We start from the raw sequence: 27412 nt of genomic DNA on the forward strand, positions 1-27412 counted from the left end.
ATAAGTCATCCCGATTTTACAGGTTCAATTAAACAAACATGTTTATTATTTAAAGCTTCCTTATAATAATAATAAAAAAAAATTGCATGGTTGTTTCACCATTTCTTGCAAAGCATAATTCTAACCACTAGTACCTTTAAATAGTACAGAGGACAAGTGAGAATTGATTTGCTGTGACAGGTTTAGTTTGTGCCCCTTGACGTGGCAGGCAATGCAAAGGGGGCGGCCATGTTGTTGACGACGTCACCGGGATAGGCTGTCAGTTCCTTCGGCCCTTGGAGCTCAGGCAGCGGCGTTGTGTACGGGAGAAGCGGCAGCAGCCTTTCTGTTGGTAAGGCAAATATTTACACAGCTGCTCTGAAAAGTAAGACGTTTTAGCTTACATAAACTAACAGTGGATGATAAGGGTTTGTTGGACATTAATCAAAAAAGTTGGGAGGTGTGTATACTGTAGATAGATGTTGAAAAACTTGAATCTGCAATGCCAGGCAGTGGAAGTAGTACTATACCGAGCTATCGCTCTGAGGTCGGCGTATCTCAATGCTATGGTGGATTTTTGGGTTTAGTCATTTTTACTTGATGTAGCACCTAGATTATTACCTGGATTAATTACGTTTTTGATAATCAGTTGCAGTTGCAGTCAGTATATACTTGCTTACTGTTATATGTGTGCCATAATTTGAATTCGTTTTAAAATGTATGTTTAAATGGAAATACATTTATAGTGTAGGTTGTGGTTATTTAACTCGCTATTAGTCCAAATTAAAATGGTCGGCTAATAGATATTTTACTGGTGTCTGAGTTGCTGCAAATCGGTGCAGCGTTGGCATCTGTACGTCCAGAGTTCAGACTGGTGTCAGAGAGCTTGCTTGCACAGTTCTGGTACGAGAGACAGCTGGGGCCTATGGTACGTTATGTAGTATAGAACATTTCGTATACATTTATTTTGCGTTACGTTATATTACAGCCTTGTAGTATGTATATATAGATGTACACATACACACTATTTTAAACTATTGATAGTTGGCCTTTATATCCTCTATAGATCTGGTTTGCGATATTTTTTGTTTTGTTATCAATATGCAGTTTGTTGATTTATATGCATGTGTTTTATGTGAACCCATGATTGCAAACAATAACCCATACGTATGTTATCTGTCTGAGTTGTTATTTTGATATTGATTGTTTTATTGAATATTTACAAACAACAACAACAACAACAACAACAACAATAATAATAATAATAATAATAATAATAATAATAATAATAATAGTAAAAAACATACTACTTCCAAACAGTCATGGCGCCTATTTATCAAATCTTTTTATCCAGTGTACACTGCACATTTTTTTTAAAGGAAAACCACACTTGCATAACTAATGGGAAACGGCACAGAATGGCTACATTCAGAGTTTACTGTAATGTCTCAAACTGCCCCCTAAAGTAAAAAAAAAAAAAAAACAACACTTTGATTTACAGTGGGAAGTTAACACATCATGTTTGTTTAATACCTAAAATGATCTCTCATTTTCCCTAGATCTAGCATAGTAAGGAAACTATGGCAACCTTCCAGGAGTTCATTCAGCAGAATGAGGACCGGGATGGGGTTCGGTTTAGCTGGAATGTTTGGCCGTCAAGCCGATTGGAAGCCACAAGAATGGTGGTTCCTGTGTCGACCCTGTTCACACCACTAAAGGAACGACCTGATTTACCACCCATTCAGTATGAACCAGTTCTGTGTAGCAGGGCGACTTGCAGAGCAGTTTTAAATCCTTTATGGTAAGTAAATATTTCCTGAATGAGTATGTATCTATGCTATCCCAAGTTAACGTGCCAAAATATTAAGATGGAAAATGTTTCAGTGGCATTTTAACTTTAATCCAAAGTAAATCGTAAAACAGTGCTGAAACATGTTTTTATTATTCATTATTCCAAATGATTAACTCTGGCATCACTCAGAAAAAAATGTTTATTAATTTCCAGTTTAATCTGTAATTATGCAAATATTGTTTGCAATGTATGACTAGTTTCATTGTAGTTAACTAGAAGATTATTATTGGTATGATATTAAATATTTGCCCATTCTTTCTTTTCCAGTCAAGTGGATTATAAAGCAAAGCTGTGGGCTTGTAATTTCTGTTATCAGAGAAATCAGGTATTAAATTCAAAGCACTCTGGTATTTCAAATTTATACATTTAATGTATAGGCACAGTTTGCTTTTTAATTAACATAGTTTAAATTGCTGTTCGTATCTGTTAATTTCAGTTTCCACCTACATACGCTGGGATTTCAGAGATGAACCAACCGGCTGAGCTTCTTCCTCAGTTTTCCACAATTGAATATGTAGTACAGGTATCTCGCTTGTTTAAAGACAGATAATCAGAGTACTGTTGCTTTTTTTCTGGTAAACTTATGGTCACTCAGAATAATAAATATTACACTGCAATGCCAGTCTATTTATCAAAAATTTACCATTTTTTAGAATAGATATAGCTTTGTGAAATGTTGACTAAAAAAAAAAAAAAAAACACTACTTTATTGACACCTCATCTTTACCAGTTTTGCTTTCATTTTTCAGCGTGGACCCCAAATGCCTTTAATTTTTCTCTATGTGATTGATACCTGCATGGAAGATGAGGATTTACAGGCACTTAAAGAGTCTTTGCAGATGTCCCTCAGTCTTTTACCACCGACTGCTTTGGTGGGACTCATTACCTTTGGCAGAATGGTACAGGTCCATGAACTGGGTTGTGAAGGAATTTCTAAGAGTTACGTTTTCAGAGGAACAAAAGATCTAAGTGCGAAACAACTCCAGGTTAGTAACACTGAAGACAATTGATTGTTTTATCTTGCCAGTCACCATTTTTTTAAAGATTGTATTGTAATTTGTTCTATTTCTAGGAAATGTTGGGCTTGACTAAACAAGCTGCAGCACAGGCAGGTCGAGGACCTCAGGTACAACAGCCACCCCCCTCCAACAGGTAACCTGTGTGTATTGTTTTGCAGTTTGATCTGTCATGTTTGGGTTGTTAAGTGCATGGCTTCAGGTGAATTTAAAATTAAATGTAGAGACAGAAGCTGCGTGGTAATGTTTGGCAAATTAAATCAGGTTCATGTGCTTTAAACTGAAGAAAGACTTATTGTATTGTAATTTTTGTTTAGGTTTTTGCAGCCTGTGCAGAAAATTGACATGAACTTAACAGACCTTTTGGGAGAGCTGCAGCGTGATCCATGGCCAGTAACACAAGGGAAAAGACCCTTGCGATCTTTAGGGGTCGCACTTTCCATTGCTGTTGGCTTGCTGGAGGTAATGGTCTTTATTTGGTTTTTGGTCACCTTAGGTTGAGGTCCTAATTTCAAGAAATAGTATGAACATTGATATATAGTCTAAAGCACCCGTTGTTAATCCAGAGGAAGGTATTGATGGGTAGTGGCTGTGGATGTATCTGTCACTGCTCTTGTCTTTTCATTTTGCTCCTAAACAAAGCAAAAGAAAAAAAAAATCTTCATCCTAGTATTCATTTCCTCTAGTGTACATTCCCTAACACCGGAGCTCGCATCATGACGTTCATAGGAGGACCAGCCACTCAGGGACCTGGAATGGTTGTTGGTGATGAACTGAAAACGCCCATACGGTCCTGGCATGACATTGAAAAAGATAATGCAAAGTTCATGAAGAAAGGAACAAAGGTAACCTAAAAGACTTTATTATACAGTACATTGCAATGAGCTGATGCCGTGTTCATTATTGAAACAGAAGGATATGTCTCTTGTGTTCAGTTTGAATTAATATACTTCTGTCTTTGCATTAGCACTATGAGTCACTGGCTAGTCGAGCCTCTACAAATGGACATATAATTGACATCTATGCTTGTGCACTGGATCAAACTGGGCTTCTGGAGATGAAATGCTGTTCCAATCACACAGGGTAAGTGTTTATAAATAAACTACTGGGTAGCCCTCATCCCTCCTAAAAATGTAGTTTTTAAAAAAAATCTGTACTTTGAAGGTTGTGCCCGCTAAGTTTAGACCATTTTTAGAAGTTATTATTAATTAAATTATTTAGCAGATGCTTTTATCCAAAGCGACTTACAGAAATTAAACAAAATCTAACAAAATATATTCCAAATAACATGTATTCCATAACAAAAAAAATTCCAGGCAATAAAAATGCAAAAAACAAACACATACAATATGTACAAAATAAATATAAATAAAGGAAAATACAAAAAGATATATAAATAGAAATATGTTTTGGCCTAGGAACAAGGGACTCCATTTCTATGGATTGTTTGGGTGGGGGTCCTCGATCAGGACGACAGATGTCATGGGGGGGCCTTGAACCAAAAAGGTTTGGGAACTCTTGCTGTGTAGCATGAGGTGTTGCTAATATGCAAACAATGATACAAGTTAATAGGTTGAGCCACAGCTGATGCCAGTTTGATGGCACGATGTGATGACTAGAGCCAAGACTTTGAAGAGGTGTGATAGTTTGTGTGTTAATTTCCATCAGATGAAAATGGGGATCAAAATGATTTCAATTGGGACACTGTGTCAGCCCCAGTTAGAATTACGGGCTGACAGAACTTTATCGCTTAGCATTGATGGTGGAAGTTACCAAGTTGCCCATCATATCAGTAAACCAACCAAACCGTACGTGTCATGTAGTCTTACAAGTTTCCTGTCTAATAAAACAGTAACAAAGGAATTGTTGGCACTACATGATGTGCGATATGCTGAACTGAAGTTTGTAAAACTGAAACCACCATTTGTTTTCTTTAGGGGCTATATGGTAATGGCAGACTCCTTTAACACATCTTTGTTCAAGCAAACGTTTCAGAGAGTTTTTACCAAAGATGTTCAGGGGGTTTTTAAAATGGCATTTGGAGGCACATTGGAAATAAAGGTAAGCCTTACAGTATATATGATTATTAGGACATATTAACAATGACTACCACCTTTTAAACTGTTCTACTGTATGTGGTTACTACAACAATCCTTACAAATAGAACCTACTGATATTGCAAACAATTATAGTTATTTTAATCAGAGGGGTTGAAAATATTGTCTGCATGTATCTGACACTGTTTCACAGTCCAATCTGGCAGTATGAAATAATTCCTAGGCATAACTGCTGTAGGTTTATAAAAATAAAAAAAGTGATTTTAATTATTGATCATTTATATATGATTTTATCATTTTTTAAATAATTTTTTCTTACTAGACTTCAAGGGAAATCAAGATTTCTGGAGCAATTGGCCCCTGTGTGTCACTCAGTGCCAAAGGACCCTGTGTATCAGAAAATGTATGTGTTTTAAGGTTCCCACTTTGCTTTTCAGTTGGATAAATATATTCCTTTATCTTCATTTTAGGCTTAATCCTTTGAGAAAACATTGTTCAACAGTGTAATAAATCTTAGTTATTATGATGGATTCATGTAGAAACATCTAATATTATATCCTCAGCAAGAATTATTGGTACTGTTCATGTAACTGTTCATTTGATAATTCTTGTGTTTGCTTACAAAAAGCTTTATATTTTTTTCATATAGGAGATAGGAACAGGTGGCACTTGCCAGTGGAAGATCTGTGGTCTTGATCACAACTCAACCCTGGCAATATATTTTGAGGTGGTGAATCAGGTATGTAAAATATTTTTTTCAGGCTGTTATAAAAGGTGTTAAACCCCCCCCCAAAAAAACTAATTAGAAGCTATATTATACATAATTACTTAGTCAGTTATCAGTTCCCCACTTGGGGGCAGTGTTGTACACTGTGTGGCATGAATTAAGGTTTTGTTTCTGATGTTTGTTTCATGTATTTATTATGAAAACTTTTAGTTACTGATCAATAAAGCAGAGAGCTTCTTAGATAGAAAAAAATACACTGGTTGATTTTGTACATAGTAGATAATATTTTACTTAATAATACTAAACCCTTATTGAAAACTAGACGAAACTAAGTGGTTTATATGATTAACGTATACCCCACCAGGATAAGCCACAACTGGACTTGTGTGTTGATTTCACCAGCCTGTACATTAAGCAGACCTATATTTTGATACAGTAATGTTCTTTTCAATGGCTTGAATAAAGCCTAAATACTACTAAAATAAAAAGTAAATAACATTCTGTTATTCATTTAATACAAAAGCTGTTTTGACACATTAAAAAAAACAATAACGGATTTTAACGTGAGCATCAGAAAGATGACCTCATTTCTGAGAGTTAAACCTATACTAGTACAACTGTAAAAAAAAAAAAAATAGGGACTGACAAATCATGTTATAAAAATAATAATAATAATAAAAATCCTCCACTGTTTAAACACTGGTGGCTTCACCCTCCAGTCTGTTTTGAAAACCTCACCATAGGTTAGCACCGGCAGTGCGGCTGCTGGTCTAAAAGCTGCACTAGTATAGGCTCAGAATGACAAGTGAAAAGGCTAGTAAATACAGGTAAGTGCAGGCCTTTATTATACAACCTAGGTTGAGCTAATGAAACTGTTGTGTAGAATAACATTTATACAACAATATATGTTATGTAATGTCTTTATTATGTACCAAGAATGATCCAGAGTGCTAATAACATGACTAGTGAGTTGTAAAAACAAGGTTTTAATTCTTTCCCCTCCAAAAAAAAGGTTCAAATTTCAAAGGAAAAAGGACTAGACTTTCAGCAAGCTCCTCTTCTCATGTAGTGTAGTGCACAAAAGTAAACACACACCTAAAAATTATATTTTAGTGTCAAATTTGATGTAAGAAAGTTTGAGTTATCTGTCATTTAACGTTACTTCCACAATGACAATTCCACATTAAGACACACATCATAACTATTTAGCGATTCTAATGTAGATATTGGTACAGATTTTCAATAACAGCAGTTGCATTCCAGGTATCTGTCACCATCTGGTAGGAACATTTTGCTCAGTATATGCAGGTCACCCCCTTCTGGATCCTGCAGTAGCAGAAGTAACTTTTACTTTTTTATTCTACTGCCAGTCATGTTTTATGTCCGAAGAGGTGAGCGTGACTCTTCCAGGAAGTAATGTTTGAGGCTTTAAATTGAAGTTGATCTCCTTGGAGGAAGAAAGAGTGTTCCTAATGGGGTTTTGAAATACTTTCAATTTCTTCCAGCTTTCTCGTAGTGCTTTTCTATATTTCCTAAAAAGTTAAATAAAAAAAAGTATACAATATTTTGTAACCCTTTCAGAAGATCTGTACATCACAAAACAACAACTGTGCTCAATATACAGGGTACTTATAAAGACAATTAAAAAGGGACTAATCAGCAATAGTTGAGAATAAGTCACAGAAAATAGAAATTTCTCAAGATTTTCCTCAACCTTCACTGATGCATCTATTGCTGCTAGTATGTGTTCCAAGCACAGTGGTGTTAAAACTTCAGCTCCTGGTAACCATGAATGTCTTCATTTTAAATCTGCATTTCTCTCCACTACCCATAAATGACAGTACATGCATCTGTGACTAGATTGCCTGTTGTAAATTACTCTGCTTAACACCTGGTTAAAGTAAAACCTGGACTGTACAGCATTCAGGAACTGGAGTTGAGAATCGTTAAACTAGAAACTGCTTTATAAAAGGCAGCTAACAAGGAATATGTGTTTATGCTTTTTTTTTTTATTTTTTTATACCAATACAGCCATGCAGCTACAGCACTAAGGTATTATATCTGGGAAATTAATAATTCTGCATTTTTTACAACATCCTGCCAATAATGGATGGTGTAGTAGACTAAAATATAAATTAAACGGAACAGTACATGGATTAAAACCAGTAAATGTTGGAAAACTGTGGCCTCTATGGGTTGCAGTGGAAGTTGTTACAAGATGGAGCACATTATGTGACCAATCAAAAAGTCATTGCTTTTGCAACTTTTTATAAATTTTTCATGTACACTTTATTATTCCATGCTGGTGATTTGTATATGTAGAGAACTTGTCCAATTGTGATTAAATTTGCCTAGTAGTAGTTACTGGGAGAATTTGATTCTTGGGGTATATGAATGCTTTCTGTCTCTGTCACATGCTAAGCTATCGGTAATTTAATTTTGTACTTACTTTTGTGACATAATGGTGACCCACGGGTTTAATGCTGATGTAAATAGTACCAGCCATGTGGCGATCACTTCTGTCAGAGGAGCAATGTTGTTTCCAGTGAACATTTCATAGAAACTAATGGTAATGTAAGGCATCCAACAAACCAGAAGACACACTATGAAAAAGGAAAATTATGTATTAATCATTTTAGAAAAATATAATAGTGGTTAAATGTGCATAAGCAACTGAGTAGTGGTGGATCTTCTACAGTGTAACCAGGTTGAAAATGTATAGCTAATTTATGAGTGTAAATATAAATAAGACAGTGTGTTTAATGTCAGAGGAATAAACATGTTGCATTTAAAAATATTAAATAAAAGCATTGCCAGTGTAGATAAGTCAATTGAACATTGATTTGTAACCCTTAATTAGTAATTAACAGGGTTCATTTTTGTTTTTCTTAAGTGCAGTACAAATAATAATCACATTGTATCTTCTGTTTCTAAAGAGAAAACATCTGTTAACTATTCCTCATAAAAGCTGGAGCAAGGTCATGGATGCATTGCTGTTAGTGTATATGTAAAAGTCAACTTACTTGCAGTTGAAATCAGCACAATAGTTCTCCTGAAATAATTGTTTGCAGGTACATAGTAACAGTGCTGATCATTGCACGCAAATGTCCCACGCAATGCTTGGTTCCTTGCAATTTTAACAATATAAATGTACAGAGAGCACATTATCAGTATTGGAATGATGACTCCAATGGCTATCAGCACTACACCGTAACCCTTGGAAGATTGTTGTAAGTTTGGAGCGCAAATAAACTTCCTTTCGCCATATTTGTAGGATCCAAACCCCAGGAAAGGGAAAGAAGCATTTAATAAGCAGTAAATCCAGAGAAGGCAAAGTATTGCCCAAGTCCGCTTCTTTGTGAAGAGTTGAGCAGAATGCAAAGGAAAGCAGATTTCAGTAAACTTGTCTATTGTGGACCAAGTGAGTGAATGGACTGAAGCAAGCTGCAGCAGCATATAAAAAAAAGCTGTGGACTGGCAAATAAAACTGTCCTTGGTATAGTTTGTAATCCCAAAAAGGCTGTTATGGACACCAAAAGGAATCACAGTGAGCCCCAAGAGTAAATCACAGATGCAAAAGTTTAAGGTCAATGCTGACGTTTCTGTCTGCAGTTTCAGGTTGTAGGCAAATATAAGAAGCAGCAGTATGTTTGCAAGTATAGATCCAATGCTTGTAGGGATCATTAGTATAACGTAGAGTACAGCATGTATTTGCATTGTAAGAAATGTCTTTTGCTTAAGTCATTGGAAGAAGTTTGTGTGCTGCTGATAAGCTCTTCGGGCTATTCCATCTTTAGAAGAATCCTCTGTTCCTGATGGTTAACTTGATACTGGAACAGTACAGGATAAAGCACAGAGAAATGCATTGCTGTGGTGTGCAACAGTCAGTCTCAGTGCAATTTGACTGAGTTCATCCACGGGTTAGCTGTTATGAAAAGAGAGGGATTACTTAACTCTTTCACTGCTCTACCAGTTGCTGGTATTGTCGATGCTGAAGATGGGTGTTATGCACAGTGTTTTTCTTTCCCTTTTTTTGAATGGTTCAATAACACATGAGATGCAAAGCATGTGTGAAAAAGAAACACAAGATTATAAAGAATATACCCAAATAAATATGATCTCTTCCTTCAGATGGGGGAAATATTGAATTTACTCCATTTAGGCCACTTGTTTACTAAATATCTTAGATTATTGTCAGGGATATACAACTTTTAGGTGATTTAAAAACATTTTATTTATTTATTTTTTTAAGTATAAGAAAACCTTGATAAAATGCTTGGATTAATCCCCCATCCCCCCATTTTCTGTAACCTGTAATACTGTACACTAGACAACTGCTGTGAAGCTGGCTTTCTGTTAATTAGTGTTCATGTGTATGGGATAAGTGCTTTTAAAGGTAATTGGCAGGAAAGAGAAGGCATAATTCAGTATTTTAAATCATAACTCATACCAGTGATTAAAATGAATATATATCTATATATCTATATATATATATATATATATATATATATATATATATATATATATATATATATATATATATATATATATCTCATGAATGCATTCATGCACATCAAAGCTTTTTATAAAAGAGGTGCTGACCAATATAAGGCACTTTGTACACTAAAGAATGTCTCCACAAAGTATATAATCTATTTAAAGATCAAGGGATAAAGAGTACATTTGTAGCATATTCATTTGATCGTGAAGGCTGAATTGTTATCAGGATCCAAAGAAATATCCTTGTTCGACCTCACTGTAAGCACACATGTATTAGCAATTTGTATGTATATTGTGAGATTAATTTATTTTGACTGTTGTTTTTCAGCATAACGCTCCAATACCTCAGGGTGGACGTGGTGCTGTCCAGTTCGTGACTCAGTATCAACATTCCAGTGGACAAAGACGCATTCGAGTTACCACAATTGCAAGAAAGTAGGTCCTTCTTTTTTAAAATATACATTGAAGTCACATTTAATGATATGGATGTGTCTTTGATTATTTGTGTTATCCAGCATCAATGCTAATGAGTTGATTTTTAACGTTATTATTATTATTATTATTATTATTAATATTGTTATTTCCAATTCTGTGAATTACTGAGCAATCGGTAGCCATTGACACTGAACCACTGCAGGGTTTTTGGAATGGGCACTTATGGACTCATTCACTTATTTTTTTTTACTTTTTTTTTTTTTTTGTGGTCTAATGGCAACCTTACAGCAAGCTGACTTTGCTTTTGTTGCCTAGGTCACCTTCCTTAACACACAAGGGATTCCTAGTAGCCCCCTGTAGCTTTGGTAATTATGACCCCCTAGTAAAAACGTACTTAAATTGTGGTTCATAAAATTGCTGATTTACATATGCTGATGAAATCCATAAATAAAAATTGCAGAAATTAACAGATATTGCGCTTGCAGGTTAAGCAAGTATGACTTAATGTCCTGTTGCATTTAATAACAAAATATTTTATATAAAAAAAACAAAGCACAGCACTTGCCAAAATAGGTCATTCTTCTTGAATGTAAAATAGGTTCTCCTCTTCACTTGAAGACAGCAGTTGCTATACTAAAAAAGACCAGATTGCCAATTAATCCCATGCTGTGTGTGTGTGTGTGTGTGTGTGACATAATTGATATATTTCAAAAGAAGGAACATGTTCCCATTGCTGCCCCTAAACAGCTTGTTGTGACACAAGGCCTCTTGCATTTCATGGGAAAATAATAAACAGTAGCTCCCTGATGGAGAAGGTTAAATGCAAATAAGAGGGAAGAAATGGTTATGGATAAAATTATGTATCACTGACAATGTCGCGCACCGAGTCGTGAGACAATGCTGCTTCACTGGTTTTACTGATTTGGCTTGATTACAATACAACTCTAACTTGACAAAACTTGCTCAGCTTGTTCAAAATAAAGTATAGGCTTGGGTTAATCAGTTTTAACTACTCATTAATTACAGCCAGTTAATTGGGAGAGATGTATTATGATTTCTCTGTGTTTCCATGCAAGGATTTGTTTTGCTAACCTAGGATTCCTCTGAGAGGTGGCCACACAGTTATCTTAACAGTCAGCTTTTAATTCTTCACTCATTAGTGATGGAAGTACAAGACCGCTGTTTTTGTCTTGTAGAGAATATTAATCTTTGTCCTGAGGCTGTAATATGCAGACTTGACTAGCTGTGCGTCTGTTGTTTTTACAGCGTGTCTTCATATGAAAAGCGTGGAAAGCCTCTGCTTACTTATTTTTTTAGCCTTAATTTAAAGCTTGACTTTTTTTCAAGCCAATGTCTTTGATAATGAAGTGAAATGTTCCATAACCTGTTTAATTATTAACTTACTGGATTTTTTTATTATTATTCTGTGAATATAACAAGGGAATTCCTTTTTCTGTTTGGCACAAGGAAACTTGATGATTATGTTTTTTAACTAAGATAAAGATGTACAGACTGCTCAGTTTGAATTTAATAGTCAAACCTACTGTAAACTGAAAATCTCTAATTGCATGATAATTACTTTTTCCTAGTAAATGTGTCCAGTCTAACCCTTAATAGAGTGGGGATCTGAAAATAAAATACTGAAGTTAAAGGGTTGGAAATGGATTTTAAAACATTAATATACAGCAGTGGTGCAATATTCATAGGAACCAATGTAACTCCAACTCCCTCTCCCTCCCACAATAAACATTACCACTGTAACAGGAAAACTAATAATAAAACCTGCAATTCTTTCTTTTTCTTTTAGTTGGGCAGATGCACAGACACAGATACAGAGCATTGCCGCATCGTTTGATCAGGAAGCCTCTGCCATCCTTATGGCCAGACTGGCAGTTTACAGAGCTGAGACAGAAGAAGGACCAGATGTGTTGCGCTGGTTAGACAGGCAGCTTATACGGCTGGTATGTAAATGAGCACCCAGGGTACAGTTTTTGCAGTGGTTGGTGGGGGGTGTATAGTAATTGCATGTGTTTGTTTGTTTTTCTTTCATTTTAGTGCCAGAAATTTGGAGATTACCATAAGGACGATCCCACTTCCTTCAGATTCTCAGAAACGTTCTCACTTTATCCGCAGGTAATATAGTTTCCTTTTCAAAATAATTGCATGTGTTAATGCAATGTATATGGTCTTATTGATACTACAGAACTTATACTGTGATGACCTTTAAGTGGCAGCTTATTCTGTGCATTTACTTTATTCTGTGTAATTACTGTAGTCTGTAGGATCTTTGGTTAAATAAGGAAATTGCATTATACTGCTGAGAAACTCTTTTTGATGTCTACAGTTTTAAAATATAGCAAATGCATGTTGCAAAATGTATTTGGATTTGAGGGTTTGAGGGTTTTATTGGATTCCCTGTTGAATTTCTTACTGTACAGTACTGTAAATGATAAATCCGAGATGGCCAAACACACCTACAGAATAAATGTAAAAATGAATTTTTACTGATACTGCTCTGAAACCATGAAAACACATACTATTTTATATCTAATGCAATACTACTTCCTAGAATTTTGAACAAGAAACAAATAAATAAGTGTCTTAAAACATATTCCACATACATGGCTATCATAAGGTCTTGTTTATTCAGTTATTTCTATTGAACCAGACTTAATTTGATTTGTTTGTTAATGGGTCATAGAGCAAATTCAAACCCAAAGACAAGGGGTTATTTATCAGTGATTGCTTGCAGTTGCTTCGAGTACACAGTGCTGCATTGTCTTATTTAAGTAATATGATGATAAATTGACTTGCTCTTTGTGGTGCCAGATTAATGTTATGCAAGATTGTCCTTTTACAAATAGACTTTTATGTGCAGGAAATATGCATACTTTTATCACCGGACTACTCTGGTTTGCAATCTGTTTTAATATTCTTTACAATGCTTTCACTATATGTACCATACTTTCACTGCTGTATTGCAATTTGCTTTGCTTTTACTTTGGTAAACTTCTAGAAGGGTTAATAGAAATTGCAGATCAGGTTGCAAGTTTTTAGAACGGACATCATTTGTCTTCTCTCTTGTAGTTCATGTTTCATCTGAGAAGATCACCATTTTTGCAAGTTTTTAATAACAGTCCTGATGAGAGCTCATATTATCGACATCAGTTTATGCGGCAAGACCTCACACAGTCACTCATCATGATCCAGCCTATCCTGTATGCCTATTCTTTCAGTGGACCTCCAGAGGTAAAGAGAATGATACTATTAGATAATATTAAGTCATTGAGAAACGTGAATGCCATGTTCATATAGTGTAAAATATATATATATATATATATATATATATATATATATATATATATATATATATATATATATATATATATATATAAAATTTTAATCTAACCTGAAAATGTATGAAGCAATACATATTATATTACAAATATAATTGTAATTAGTCTTGCTAAGAAAGAGTGTATAATGTGTGTGTGTGTGTGTGTGTGTGTGTGTATAAGTATATATATTAATTACAGTAATCTGTTGCGTATCTGCCAGTCACATATCCAGCCTAACCGTTTATCCACCATGATCAACCTCTTCAGCAATGTTTATTATTGAACAGAGAAGATTAGTTCAGATATTGTAGGTCCTACCAAAGTTTTTGTACACTGATTTATGTGCTTCGTGCTCTCCCATTGTCAAGTGAGCTGTTCAGTGTGTTGATATATAAATATATCCTGCTCATCTGCGGTAACTTCAACCTCTGTCTCGATCTCATGCCTGTCACTCAGCAGTGAATGCACGCACCCACATGGCAGACAGCTACTCTGTCACAAGCATTAATACCGTGTATCTTTCTAAACAAGGGATTTAGGGGAGCACCCTAATAAAAGCTGAATATGAAAACAGTAATTGTGTGAATATAGTAATTGTTACAGCTGTGTATAATGGTATTTAAAACAGGATTCATTTATCTGCATTTTTACATATCCACCCTTACTCTGGTCCCACTGCAGTCAGATACGTGACAGATTACTCTCTCATATATAGTGCTAGCTTTCTCATGTTTTTAAGATATGTTTAATATGTGACTTTTTTGTATTCTTTGTACAGCCAGTTCTTTTAGACAGCAGCAGCATTCTGCCTGATCGCATTCTCCTGATGGACACGTTCTTTCAAATCCTTATATACCATGGAGAGGTAATACTAACTTTCAATATATGCCAGGTAGTAGTTGTAAAATTAGGTAAAGCAGGTAGAGCAAATAGGTTAATCAGGAAAAAAATATATACTGGCTTCCAAAAGAAAAGGAAATAAGTCCTGACCAAAATGAAAAAAAAGTTAAAACATTTTTCTTTTTCCTAGACAATCTCTCAGTGGCGCAAGGCTGGGTATCAAGAGATGACAGAATATGAAAACTTCCGACACCTGCTTCAGGCTCCGGCCGATGATGCTCAGGAGATTCTCCATAGTCGTTTTCCAATGCCCAGATATATAGACACTGAGCATGGAGGCAGTCAGGTAAATAATCACTCTTGTTTTTATCAATATCTTACTGCATATATAGTACATATATTTTAATGTACTCTATACTGATAAGGTCTGTGATGTTTTATCTGATTCAAATGTTATGATTTTGTGTTGTCTTTTCTTGATATTTGTCTTTTTCTTTGTTTTTCTTATTTTTACAGGCTAGATTTCTTTTATCTAAAGTAAACCCTTCTCAGACCCACAACAACATGTATGCATGGGGCCAGGTAAGAAAGCAGTAACAATTGTTTATGGGTAAATAGTTCATAGATTAAAAAATAAATCTATATATTTAAAACAACGTTTTACAACACATACTTGGAATGTATGCGAAATAATCCATATATATGTCTGCATTTTTGTCTTCCAGATAATTAATTATAGTTCAACTCTACTTGGGCGTGTTTAGTTTTACTGAATGCCTGTTTCTGAATTTGCATTGTGTGCTTTAATCATTTATTCTACTGTGATAAAATAGAATAAAAACAAGATCACTGGACATTGACCATTTTCTAAATTACATTACACTCCATTAATAAAGAAATATATGATTTTAAGCTGTATGTTAAAATTGTGCCCATGTGACCATTTTCAATTCTCTACACATTTTGCAGGAATCGGGAGCACCAATCCTTACTGATGATGTCAGCTTGCAGGTGTTTATGGATCATTTAAAGAAACTTGCTGTTTCCAGTGCAGCTTAAGCTCAACTTGCTAATAATGCGATAGACATAGATGACTTGATGCTCGATATTATCTCTGTTGCATTGGGTTATAGAAAGCCAATACAGTATGGTTTATGCAGAAAATAAACTTTTGATGGAAACACTACTGTTGGCTAAATAGTTTTTACTATGCATATTTAAATAAACTACGGCTGATAAAATGTGAAAAATCTTAGTTTGCTGTTATTTTGAGATAAATGTAATACGAGATGAAAGACAAGCAACGTACCTGTGAATGCCACTGATTTTTTACCTTCCGTTTAGTCAATGTACTTTCTTGAATGGCTTGGTTCTTTATGAAAAAATCACTCTTATTAAGATTGGAATACAGGCATGGCAGGGTACATGACAAAAAACATTTTATATTGGACCTGGCCAGTGTAAACGAGGGGCTTTTATGGGTACCGTCACAACAGTCCTGTATTGTTTACATGTATATGCCTGTTCTTATCTGTATTGGCTGTTTAAAAAAAGAGGGATTTAAATACAGATTACCCTGTATCTACCTATTAATTACTGTTGTCTTTAAATGCATATTTTCAAAGCTTTTCATCAAATTTGTAAACAGTAATGCAGTTGAATTTACTTATAATACCAAAAATCTACTGTAGGTGATGATTATCATTTTGTGGAAGGATAAAACACCAGGAAAGATCAAGTGTGAAGAACATTTATTAGAAAATGCTGATGTTCCCTATTTTTGCTACTTTTATAGTAAATTGCAATTTACAAACTGAAATGTTAAATTTGTTGTCAGTGTAAAACTGCCTATCCATATTGCTTATATTACTATCAGAGGATGTACCGCCCTGAACAATCAAACACTAATGTTTAGAGTAGGTTTTTGAAGGCCTACCTTTTTTTTCAGTTAGATTTTTTTTAAATGAATTTAATGCCTTGTTTGTAAACAGTATTGCATATTTAATATTTCAAATAAACCTGATCCTTCATATATAATTTTGTTTGTTTTTTCATAATTTTTAGTCATATGATTTACTTTAGGCATCTGAGCTGTGGCTGTAACCCTTAAAGGCATTACTAGCATTTGGCTGATGACCACCAGTCATCCTGTTTATGTGGCTTCTAGTCATGCAGTCATTATTTGAGTTCTTCCCATTGCACTATAAAAGGACCTTTGTGAAGATATTAAGTAAGTAAGTATGACATATCTTGCTAATTTTAAATGTTAACGTTTATGGCTATTGTGAGTAGAAGTATACATTTCTAACTCAATTTCTAAAAGTACAGCCAGCACTCTGAACCCATTGTGTGAGCCCTTGTAACTTCATTCCCAATTAGCCTTGCTTTTTAAAGATTTTTATTTTATAGTTGTAGTATAGCATTTTATGCAGTTCTAAAAGAGATCTAAGGAGATTTCCAGTAGACAGTGTAGGTAGAGTGTCTAGGGAGCTAGTCCTAAGCTAGTTAGCAGAAAGGTTAAAGGTTGGTTCACGATTTATTTTATAATATTGATTCAAGGAAAATAAATTGTAAAAAATATTGACATTTACTGTTGATTTAACATTGGAGCGTTATGATAATCTTTTTACTTTGTGTCAGTAGCAGTACAGAAGCACGTACAGTTGCATCCGATTGCCAGCTATTGCTGTTCACCTACAAACCATTACTAGCAGGGTGAAATATTCTGGATTGGCTAGCAACCGGTTTCGAAGGTAATCCAAGCATATCGTGTTTGTGGTAAATGTAGTTGTGTGGGTTGCTCTTCAGGTAAGAGCAATGGACAGTATAATAGAAAGTAGTAGGTTTGGGCACAAGCTCAGCAACACTGGGCATGTTTGTCTCCAAATGAACAAATCTTTGAATGGGTTCCTGTGGAGTCACTGGTTATGTCATCAAAACTTCAGAACACTCACCATTTATTGGTTAGTTCATTTTTCCCCCCAAAACTGCTGTACAGTAAGTTTCTGTCTCAAGGGTTGTTTGGCTATCCTACCTTTTATATACGGCTAGGCATTTTAAATTAGGCTCATATACGTTTTATATAAAACTTTTTTTTTATTATTATTTTTTTTTTTAAAGGCTATAAACAAAGGCTGAGATACTAGGCTTCTCAACTCCCCACAGAGTAGGAATGAATACAATTTAAATAATGTTTATTTAGCATTTCCCTATTGATCTTTAAAGCAAATGGATAAACAATCTTTTTTTTCAGTTTGCTTAATGCAACAGCTAATTGACAATAAATGTTTTTACTCATTGAACCTTTTAGCAAATGTTTACCAAGTTGCAAACACATTTCAATGAAAAGCCAAATTGACATAAACGTGAAGATAATTGGTACAAAAAGGCATACTGAAATGCTATCTTGACACGGGTAATTCATTAGTTGCTGTTTAAAAAAATGTTCACGGCTTAGAAATTTCACCTGTTGTGTGTGTGTGTTTTTATTTTTTTTATTATTATTCTATTATGGCTAGATAACCACATAGTGAGTATACATTTTAATATGCCTGCAAAATCTCTAGTTTCTAAATTAATTGGCTCCACACAAGTAGGGCTCCTTTGATGAAAATTCCATCTTTTCACAACGCAACCTTAGCAAGGTCAATTGTTGAATTCTGCCATGCCTCAGAGGGGCTGTTGTGTCAAGCAGTTGTGTCAAGCTGTTGTGTCAAGCAAAATTTAAATATTTTGAAGGGTTTTTGAAAGATGTCATCTAAGCTAAGTAGTGTATAACATGGCTTGGAAAAAATAATATCCTCTGATTGGTTAAACAGCATCACGTGCATATATATATATATATATATATATATATATATATAATATATATATGCACGGGATTTTATGCCAGTGCAAGAAGTTCAGCTAGCAACCACTATTTAGTCTCCAGTTTTATAACTGAGAGCTGGACTAAATAGATATTTTAACAGTAGAAGTGTTAACAGCTCTGCTGACAGCGAGTTTAAAACCAGCAATAATGTACTCCTGTTAGTCATAAAAACTTTTACAAAAGCAGGTAGACAAGGCCAGACATCACCACCCGAATTACTGGCCTGGATTTGAAGCGTCTGTGGGAAACTGAGGCACTGTCCCCTGATACTGTGGTCGGATTGGTGCGTAAAGTCTGGATCGATCTTAAATTTAATCTGGCACGACACCTCGGGCCTTATCACCACCCCAGGCGTGGTATATATCATGGGAACTGCGCTGCCCGTCGTGGTTTATACCTTACATATAATAGTCTTATACTCTTTAGTGCATCTTGTTAAGGTTATCAACATTCCAAACATGTTAAATCTTAAACGCTTAGGAAATTAAACAAAATAGAACTCCTTCTTAACATTAGGCTTAGTTTTTCTTGTAAAATGTAAGGATAGCATTTTCTTCAATGCAAATATACTGGTGCACCTCCCTAACCATTTACTCCAAAATGAGATTTGGTATTTAAAAATGATTTTAAATAAGCTTTTTTTTTCTAGTTTTAAAAATAATTAACCTTGCCTTTTAAAACTAAAATACACAGGGGCTTGTTTTGTGGTTTACAGAGTCTGTTCCAGACCAGGTGTTTGTTCCAACCATGTTAATCATTGTTTTAATTGAACCCATTAAACCTCCAGAATGGCCCTCCAGGGCATAAGTTGACCTTCTCAAATCTTCTGTGTTTTCAGCTATTCTTGTTTTAACCTCAGGAGGGCAGCAGACACTAAAATGAAGTTCTGCACTCGATTCAAATATAGACTCTTGTTCCACAGTTATATAGGAGGCCAGATATTTCAATGCCAATTATAAGCATAGTGTAATAAGTAATTATTTTATTAAACATTTTTAAATCAAGTTTGTTAATCCTCATTTCATTAAAGATTTGCGCCTCCTACATTTTCAAAGAATCCATGAAGGTGTTTCCATTGGCCAGTACACAGGAGTGCTATTGAGTTCAAAAAGGTCCACATGTATGTCTGATATGGTTGTTGTAGTTGTCAGCTTCCATGACTCAAGTATTGAAACCAGACAGCAGCTGTCAAGTATAAAGACTAGTTTTCTGTACAATGTTTTGTATAATTGTCCATCTATGACTTTCCACACCAAGTACAATTCTACTGAATAACCTTCAACTTGGTACAGTTGGATAGAACCAAAGTCCACAATCGCTTTTAAAAACAGTTGAAGTTTGAAAAAGAAGTGTAGCCCCCATCACTTCTTCCAGATTTGGAGATTGAAGGTTTGGGTTATATTTCCTGCCAGCCTAGGTTTTAAAAAAACACATATTCCTGGAAGAAACCTGTAGACATTTGATTTAATGAGTTGTGAAAATACATTTAACACAATTGTTACATTGCTGAATACCCTTACCATGGTTTGAAATCAAGACGCATGTTGGCCCCTCATGGAGATAAGTGTAATGTTTATAAAAGGACGTGGCATACAACACTAAAAAATGAAACCAATTGATAATCCACAGCCTGTGATTTCACATTATTTTATGACAAAACTAAACATTGAAATGACACACTCCATTTAAGGTGGTTCAATAGTTTTATATGAACATCCTTTTTGTGTTTTGCCAGGCAGCTTTTAAATTTAATGAGAAATCAAGAACCCATCCTCAAGGATCTTGCATTGTTATTCTTTCCAAAGTCTCTTAACAATGAAGACAGTTTGATCTATTGTGAAGCCTGAATGCCATAAAAACTACAGTGATTGTGCGTAATTGACTGACTGATTCCAGAATAATATTGCAGGTGCACTATTTAAAGGATTCTCTTACCTGGACTTGGATACTAAAAGGTATTTTTATAAGAGCACTCAACTGTGCTTTTTAAGGGCTAAGCTTTGTCTAACACCATGCTATTAAGACCTATCCAGTATATTGGAAAATGTTTATGTCAGTTTCACTGAACTTCTGTAATGATTTTAAATTGAATATTGTTAATGCAGTGTTATTACAACGGCAGAGGCTATGTACAGACAATTACAGAACAAAAAAAAAGCACAAGGCAGCTTTTGGTATTTTTATTATTTTTTACATATTAGTGAAATACATTTTTTTTTTTTTTTTTTAACAACTGTACCATTATGTATTGGTAATCCATTGCACTACAATAGCGTTACCAGTGTGCTACAGTATTAGGGATACATCTGAAACCCTACAGTATTAAGATCAAAATAAAAATAAATCACTTTTCAGTTTTAGTTATACACTGTGTTAGTTACAAGTCCAAATATCTAATTCAGGCTGTATGGTCCAGTGGTTAAAGAAAAGGGCTTAACCAGAAAGTCCCCAGTTCAAATCCCACCTCAGCCACTGACTCATTGTGTGACCCTGAGCAAGTAACTTAACCTCCTTGTGCTCCGTCTTTTGGGTGAGTAGTTGTAAGTGACTCAGCAGCTGATGCATAGTTCACACACCCTAGTCTCTGTAAGTCGCCTTGGATAAAGGTGTCTGCTAAATAAAAAAAGAATAATAATTCAGAGTGATAGTTGATTAACCAAAATGTAGATTTTGTTTGAGATACAAGCTTTCAAAACCCCCTTTTTACATTTGTATCTGAATATAAAGACTACAGACAAAGAGCTTGTTTTGAAAAGGCCTGTGCTGCATTGCTGCTCTGTTCTTTCTTCGTCACAATCGGTGCTAGAGTTATAGAATTTTTAAATGCATAAAATCCTATTTCTAATGTTGCTTAGCAATGAAGAGCTTCAGAAGAAAGCTTGTCATCAACATAATGCTTAAGTGAAGTGAAGTGAGGTGATAAGAAAAGATACTAAATAAAACATGGTTTATAACAGACCCAACAGGAATATCACACAATTCAGACTGAGCTCCAAGAAAATTCCCAATAAGCTGCTAATTGAGTTGTTATTGACATGTGATTTGATTTAATCTTGGATGAAGACGTGCTGAATCTGCACATGTGACTTCTGGACAGTAAGCTAAATGACCAATTGACAAGTTCCCTATAGTTAATAATGATGTTATTTATTTATTTATTTTTTCAACTCTAAGGTTGATACACAGGTTTAGGAGAACACATTTCTGTTACAGTATACAATATTACTATCAGTTTCAGCCAGGAAACATACTTTATTTTCTAGTTTTCCTTTTCACAATAAACAAGCAAAATGACCCAAACCACTGTACTTTATTTGTGACTGAAGACCGTGTTCAGTTTACTGCGGCACTCTCTACAGACAAAAAACAATGCACAGGCTCAAGTGCCATCTCCCTGAAGTGTTTCAAGGACAGTCCGGTTTATAAATAGCCTTTACTTTGTTAGCTGTCCTCCCTCTCTAATGTTGTTTATTGGTTACTTTGGCAGCAACCACTATAACTAGTTAAGCACACCCAGTTCAACATTCAAATAGCAGTACAAGGAACGGAATAATTGGTAACATATTTGACTCTACGGTCAATGGAGACATATGTTGGATTGGCTTTTGGTATTACAGCAAAAGTAAATTCTTAAATGTCAGACGAGTTAAGCGTTCTGATCTTTTTATTTCTAAGTACTAGAAGGCATTAGCCAAAGCGTTTGTTAACTTAGTTTTACTGCAGAAAACGAACAGGGCAATGTGACTACATCTTTTGACCTTGTTCTAAAAGCCTTCACAGTTTTGCAATGATGTGCCTATTTATAAATGTTTATATTTGAAGACTTCTGGCTGCTGGAAAATTATTTGTATAATTAGTTGACCTTGTTCTAAGCTCAAGTACAGCTATGGCCAAAAGTTTTGCATCACCCTATAGTTAACTAATTTTGCTTCATAAAGTCAAATGAAACCTGCTAAACAATGTAACATTAACATATTAAATTACACACCGCTTTGTAGTTTTCCATATACTTACTGAAAAACTGACAAAAATTGAAACATTTGATATTTTAAAATTTATCAAATACTGTACTACTATTATGGCTTCCGGTGGACTTTTGCGATATCATTTTGTTGTTTCTTTGATTCCATGATGTTAAATAAAATATCTAAATTATGATCATAAAGTAAAAAAAAAAAAAAAAAAAGTCTAAATGCTAAAATTCAAGGTGATGCAAATCTTTTGGCTAGAGCTGTAGTTGTATTGATCTGTTGCCTAAATTCAAATTGTATCTGCTAGCAACCTTTATAACACAGCAAGTGGTCTCTCATTATGTCATCTTAAAGTAATCATTCATTGTATGGAACAGAAGCCTTCCTTCTTGAATTTGAGTGCTTCAGTACACTGCTGTCTGACACTTGAGCCATATATATATATATATATATATATATATATATATATATATATATATATATATATATAGCTCATCAAGTTCCACAATGTGGTTCTTTTGAAGTATCCAATTTAAGGTTTTCAATGGCTTCGAAAAGACTATAAAGACATTTGTACTTTACAGTAGAAGCAAATACAGTAACAATGCATCCACATCGATATTTAAACATGCTGTTATGAGCAGAAAACTACCAGAGCAGTTTATGAGTATTGTTGCTACTGCAGTCCGCTTTTTATTAAACTAAACTCTTTTTTTATTATTATTTTTTTTAGTGCTATATATTTTATTTGTAAGGCTCAGTGAGAACTCCCTCGTAATCGGTATGGCTCGGTTAGCCAAACAGGTTGGCACCTCTGCTTTAGTCTTGCAAACCTGGAATGTGTTCATTCATGTATTGCTACTGATGTACTGTAGAGATCAGCTGATGCCAACTTTTAAAGGACCTGAAGAGTCATTTGAAAACATGTTATACAGTATGTCAAGTATCACAACATTGTAAACATTGTATTGTCTGTGACATTTCTACTGGTTTCTGCAGTTTGCACCCAAAGCTACTGTACAGCACTAGATAACTGACTGCAGCAAATGTTAAGCAGCCCAAGACAAAGGTAATTAATGTTCACTGAAGAGGTATCCATTGATATGAGTTGCTTGGTATGTTGGAATTAGAAGAAATCCAAGATGCCATGTTTTGTTGACTTGGAATTTCATTGGCTTAGATGACACATCAGTTAAGAGCACATTAAACAATGGAGTGGTGATAACTATCCATGCTCCCAACACCTTTTCATCCACTCTCAACATCAGGTAGGACTGATTTTATAGCATGACAAGAAAATAAAGAATGGTATTGTTTGCAAAACAAATAAACATGATTTTGACCCACACAAAGAATTCCTGAACATATTGCTATCAAATCAAAGTCTAATTTTCAAATTCCAAATTAAAGCCCTTGGATTTATGGCTGGGTATCAAAATCTCCCTTTCACCCAGCTGCTGCGTTCATATGGGCACAACAATCTACAACTCTTGCACAGGTCTGATGCTGGAAATACTGCCTGGATAACAGCTGATCTGTGTCTGACTGGCACAGTATCCAAAGACAATTGGATGTCATGCCTTGACTGCACCTTTTGATACAAATTATGATTTGCTACAATACTTATATCTGTGTAGTCATTGAAAATGTAAAAATTGCAATTTTCAGTATTACTTTTTAAAATAAAAGCTATAGTACATACCAGTAACACAGCTTTGTCACACTTTTTAATCCTTCAATGAATCTTTCAAGTTGTTACTTGTTTTCACAAAAAATGATGCAAAGCACAAAGGCACATTTTCTGAGGTGAATAACATTTTTCACATTGTAACATGCAAAGAACCAACTCACGATGATAAGCTACCCTTCTTGTAAGCTGTTTCTTGCTATTTTTCTATCATCTTCTAACCTTTTTCCTCCAACAATGTGCCTGTGCCTTTGCACTCATGTGAAAACAGGCCTCAACATGTCTACGGAACATCACATTAACTTTGATTTATTGGAAAATTAATTCATTATTTGTAAATGCATGCAAAGACACCTCAGGAAAATGTCCTGGTGTGAAGGGGGAAATATATAATGCTAATTATTTGCGCAGAATTTATTAAGCTTATTTGAATAGGGTATAAAAAAAACCTGAAAAAGGAATAGTGAAAGTTTCTTAAGCCACAGCTGTCTAATGGTGAATCGTTGCAGACACTGGTAGCCATACACAGGAATAGCCAGAAGCAAATAACATTTCAACTGCCTATTTGAGATCCTTTTTATTATCATTAATCTTCTTTATTTGTCAGGGGCAATGTACAATATTTAACATTCATGACAAGTCACAAGATGTATTGTACCAAGACTTAGCTATAAGCTAATTTGCATCAGAAGTTCCTGGGCTTGTGACCCCTGACCAGCACCACATACACCCACACATACATTATGATTATTTATTATTATTTACATAAACAAACACACTTTATTCTTGGATGATAACTTGAACCAATAGAGCATTGTGTGAGCATTAATCAACCCTGGTAATCCCAATTCACCTATCTTCTTCATCATGCTATTTAAAGTAGTTCATTATATAGGTCTCAAATGCACAGTTTTGAATTTTCATTTCGAAACGTGATGTCTAGTAGTACACTAGGTTAAAAAAAAAAAAAAAAACTCTGTTCACACGCCATGCTTTTACTGTCTTGTATTTCGTCGGTCATTTCACTTGCAGAGTGAAATTGTCCCCACTCCCTTCACTGGCAATATACCTGTCAGTATCCAATCAGCTGCTTCCTCTGTTGAGTCACTTACTTTTAGCCAGTCACATGCTTTGACCCAGAAAACATTGCTGAGGTGAAATGATCCAAAGAGTATAAGTGCAAACAGATAACCCAAGCTCTTTTCTTGTACCTAATTTTACTGGATGCACGGAGGTAGATGGAAGTGAAGTAGCCTGACAAAGGTGAGACATTTACTCACAGAGCAATTTGGTACTGGCAACACCTAGAGAAACAGTCTCTTAAAGAATAGCAAAATATCTGGGGTGATGGAAGTATTAGCTTCATGATACAGTATGTGCAGCCTGGACAATACATCCGTTTCATTACATTCCATTAAATAAATAACATATTTTTTTTATTTCTCCTTTGGAACCAAAGGATTTTTATTAAATTTCAGTTCCATTGATGTTCTAGCTATTAAACAGGACATTAATCATAGCTCATATCTGTATTGCAAGTTTTATTGCACATTCCCTGGTTTTCATCGACCAAACACAGGCATATCTCTAAAAATATTGTTATTAGAGAATGCAAACGAAATTATCCAAACTCTTTCAAAATTACCTGGGGGAAAAAAGCACTTGGAGCGGAGCCAGTGAATATATATATATAGATTTGATGCACTTCTTTAGTTTCTCTGTGTGCAGCATGATAAAAAAGTTTGTGTAATGTGAGAAGAATAGAAAGCGATAAGAAATGATCACAGAACTGCAGTGGTAACAGAGAAGGCTACAGGGGATGGATTCGGGTGGTGAGCTGCTGTTGGAAATGAAACCATATAGAAGTAACTGACATTCTTATGTTCAGTAGTACAGCTAATGAGCGACTGGTAAAAAAAATCCACATGTATCATGAAAATCAATCATAACACATGTAGCATTACTTAAAGTGAATTTCACTATTGATGTTAGATGTTCATGTCTTAGTTTAGTTTTCTATAGCCTCAGTTACTTTGTACCTTTGAAATTAACAGGAAACCTATTTCATTCAAAACCCCAAATACAGCAGCTTTTGAAAAGAAATAACTATGGTACTTTGTGTGCCATCCTTTAGCATCCTATGAAATCCTTAGTAAGCAATGTATTTAATAAAATTGCTTAATGTTACTCTAGGCATCTGTGACAGGGCGGCTGAGTGTTAATGACATCAGACCAGCAGCAGGAACTGAAAACACACAGGCAGGAACTCGGGTACAAAGCGCACTGCAGCGCCGTTTTTATTAAACAAAAACAAATTCAATATTTAAACAGAAAACACTGCTCACAGAGCAAAATAAAAAGGTAAAGAAAAACAAACTCACCAACACTGACACCCAAGAAAATACCGTGCTGGTCTGCCCAGCACTAGTAGCAATTGCTTGCTTTCTTGTTTCCTTACTTTCAGTTTCATTTTGCTTTGCTTTGCTTTGACTTACTTCTCCCATCTCCCATCTCCCATCTCCCATCTCCCATCTCCCATCTCCCACCTCCCATCTCCCATCTCCCATCTCCCATCTCCCATCTCCCATCTCCCATCTCCCACCTCCCATCTCCCATCTCCCATCTCCCATCTCCCATCTCCCATCTCCCATCTCCCATCTCCCACCTCCCATCTCCCATCTCCCATCTCCCATCTCCCATCTCCCATCTCCCATCTCTCTTTCACACACACGTTCCTCCTCTGAATAACCACCTTGAAACAGGGAGAGCTGCAGGCTTTTATATTGGTGATCATCTCCCGATTAGCACCAAATTAATCAATTAATTAACTCGGGAGATGGTCACCTTCTGCACAAGGTTTTGTCTGGATGAGGCTTCCACACAAACAATAACAAAACACAGCTTTTTCGCCATCACATTTCCAAATAAATAACTCATAATAAGAAAATAACACAAACTATACACAGGGGTGGGGGGTTACCCCGTTGTAAAATACAAACAATACATTCTTTAATCATACTAATCCAACAATAAACCATGACCTTTAAATCCTAATATATCGTGTTTTTAAATCCAAGCACAGAACAAATCATAACACCCGTTTTGAAATAAACATAAACAATACATTTATTTACAAGCA

At 35.1% G+C, this 27412-nt stretch overlaps 2 protein-coding genes across 4 annotated transcripts; one reads left to right on the plus strand and one right to left on the minus strand.

The window, feature by feature from the left end:
- The first annotated feature begins 173 nt into the window (after positions 1-173).
- Positions 174-16781, plus strand: LOC117423050 (protein transport protein Sec23A-like). Of its 3 annotated transcripts, none has more exons than XM_058991648.1 (20): positions 174-364; positions 1539-1780; positions 2099-2156; positions 2268-2354; positions 2581-2817; positions 2904-2983; positions 3165-3309; positions 3534-3692; positions 3815-3930; positions 4785-4908; positions 5227-5307; positions 5554-5643; positions 10460-10566; positions 12374-12527; positions 12622-12699; positions 13654-13815; positions 14683-14769; positions 14935-15090; positions 15261-15326; positions 15714-16781. In XM_058991648.1, exons 2-20 carry the CDS (start codon positions 1560-1562, stop codon positions 15801-15803), a joined length of 2298 nt encoding a protein of 765 aa, XP_058847631.1. In that variant the 5' UTR covers positions 174-364; positions 1539-1559; the 3' UTR covers positions 15804-16781. The 3 variants fall into 3 exon arrangements, with proteins under 3 accessions (XP_058847631.1, XP_058847630.1, XP_058847632.1); XM_058991647.1 differs by having other exon boundaries at positions 174-331; XM_058991649.1 differs by lacking the exon at positions 174-364 and adding an exon at positions 785-907.
- LOC117963926 (histamine H2 receptor-like) lies at positions 6415-9519 on the minus strand. The gene is made up of 3 exons (XM_058991658.1): positions 8655-9519; positions 8081-8234; positions 6415-7163 (listed from the first exon to the last, which is right to left on the minus strand). Exons 1-3 carry the CDS (start codon positions 9346-9348, stop codon positions 6992-6994), a joined length of 1020 nt encoding a protein of 339 aa, XP_058847641.1. The 5' UTR covers positions 9349-9519; the 3' UTR covers positions 6415-6991.
- Positions 16782-27412: the final 10631 nt, after the last annotated feature.

Source organism: Acipenser ruthenus, chromosome 18, assembly GCF_902713425.1.
Source record: "Acipenser ruthenus chromosome 18, fAciRut3.2 maternal haplotype, whole genome shotgun sequence".
Taxonomy (NCBI): Eukaryota; Metazoa; Chordata; class Actinopteri; order Acipenseriformes; family Acipenseridae; genus Acipenser; species Acipenser ruthenus.

Bases quoted from the DNA above. Each gene is read 5' to 3' on its own strand.
- LOC117423050 (XM_058991648.1), top strand. From the start codon at position 1,560: ATGGCAACCTTCCAGGAGTTCATTCAGCAGAATGAGGACCGGGATGGG. The intron at 3,310-3,533 runs GTAATGGTCTTT...CATTTCCTCTAG, and splicing joins TTGCTGTTGGCTTGCTGGAG to TGTACATTCCCTAACACCGG. The intron at 10,567-12,373 runs GTAGGTCCTTCT...TTTTTCTTTTAG, and splicing joins GTTACCACAATTGCAAGAAA to TTGGGCAGATGCACAGACAC.
- LOC117963926 (XM_058991658.1), bottom strand. From the start codon at position 9,348: ATGCAAATACATGCTGTACTCTACGTTATACTAATGATCCCTACAAGC. The intron at 8,235-8,654 runs GTAAGTTGACTT...CCTTTTTCATAG, and splicing joins TGTGCTGATTTCAACTGCAA to TGTGTCTTCTGGTTTGTTGG. The intron at 7,164-8,080 runs GTAAGTACAAAA...TTAACTTTTTAG, and splicing joins GTCACCATTATGTCACAAAA to GAAATATAGAAAAGCACTAC.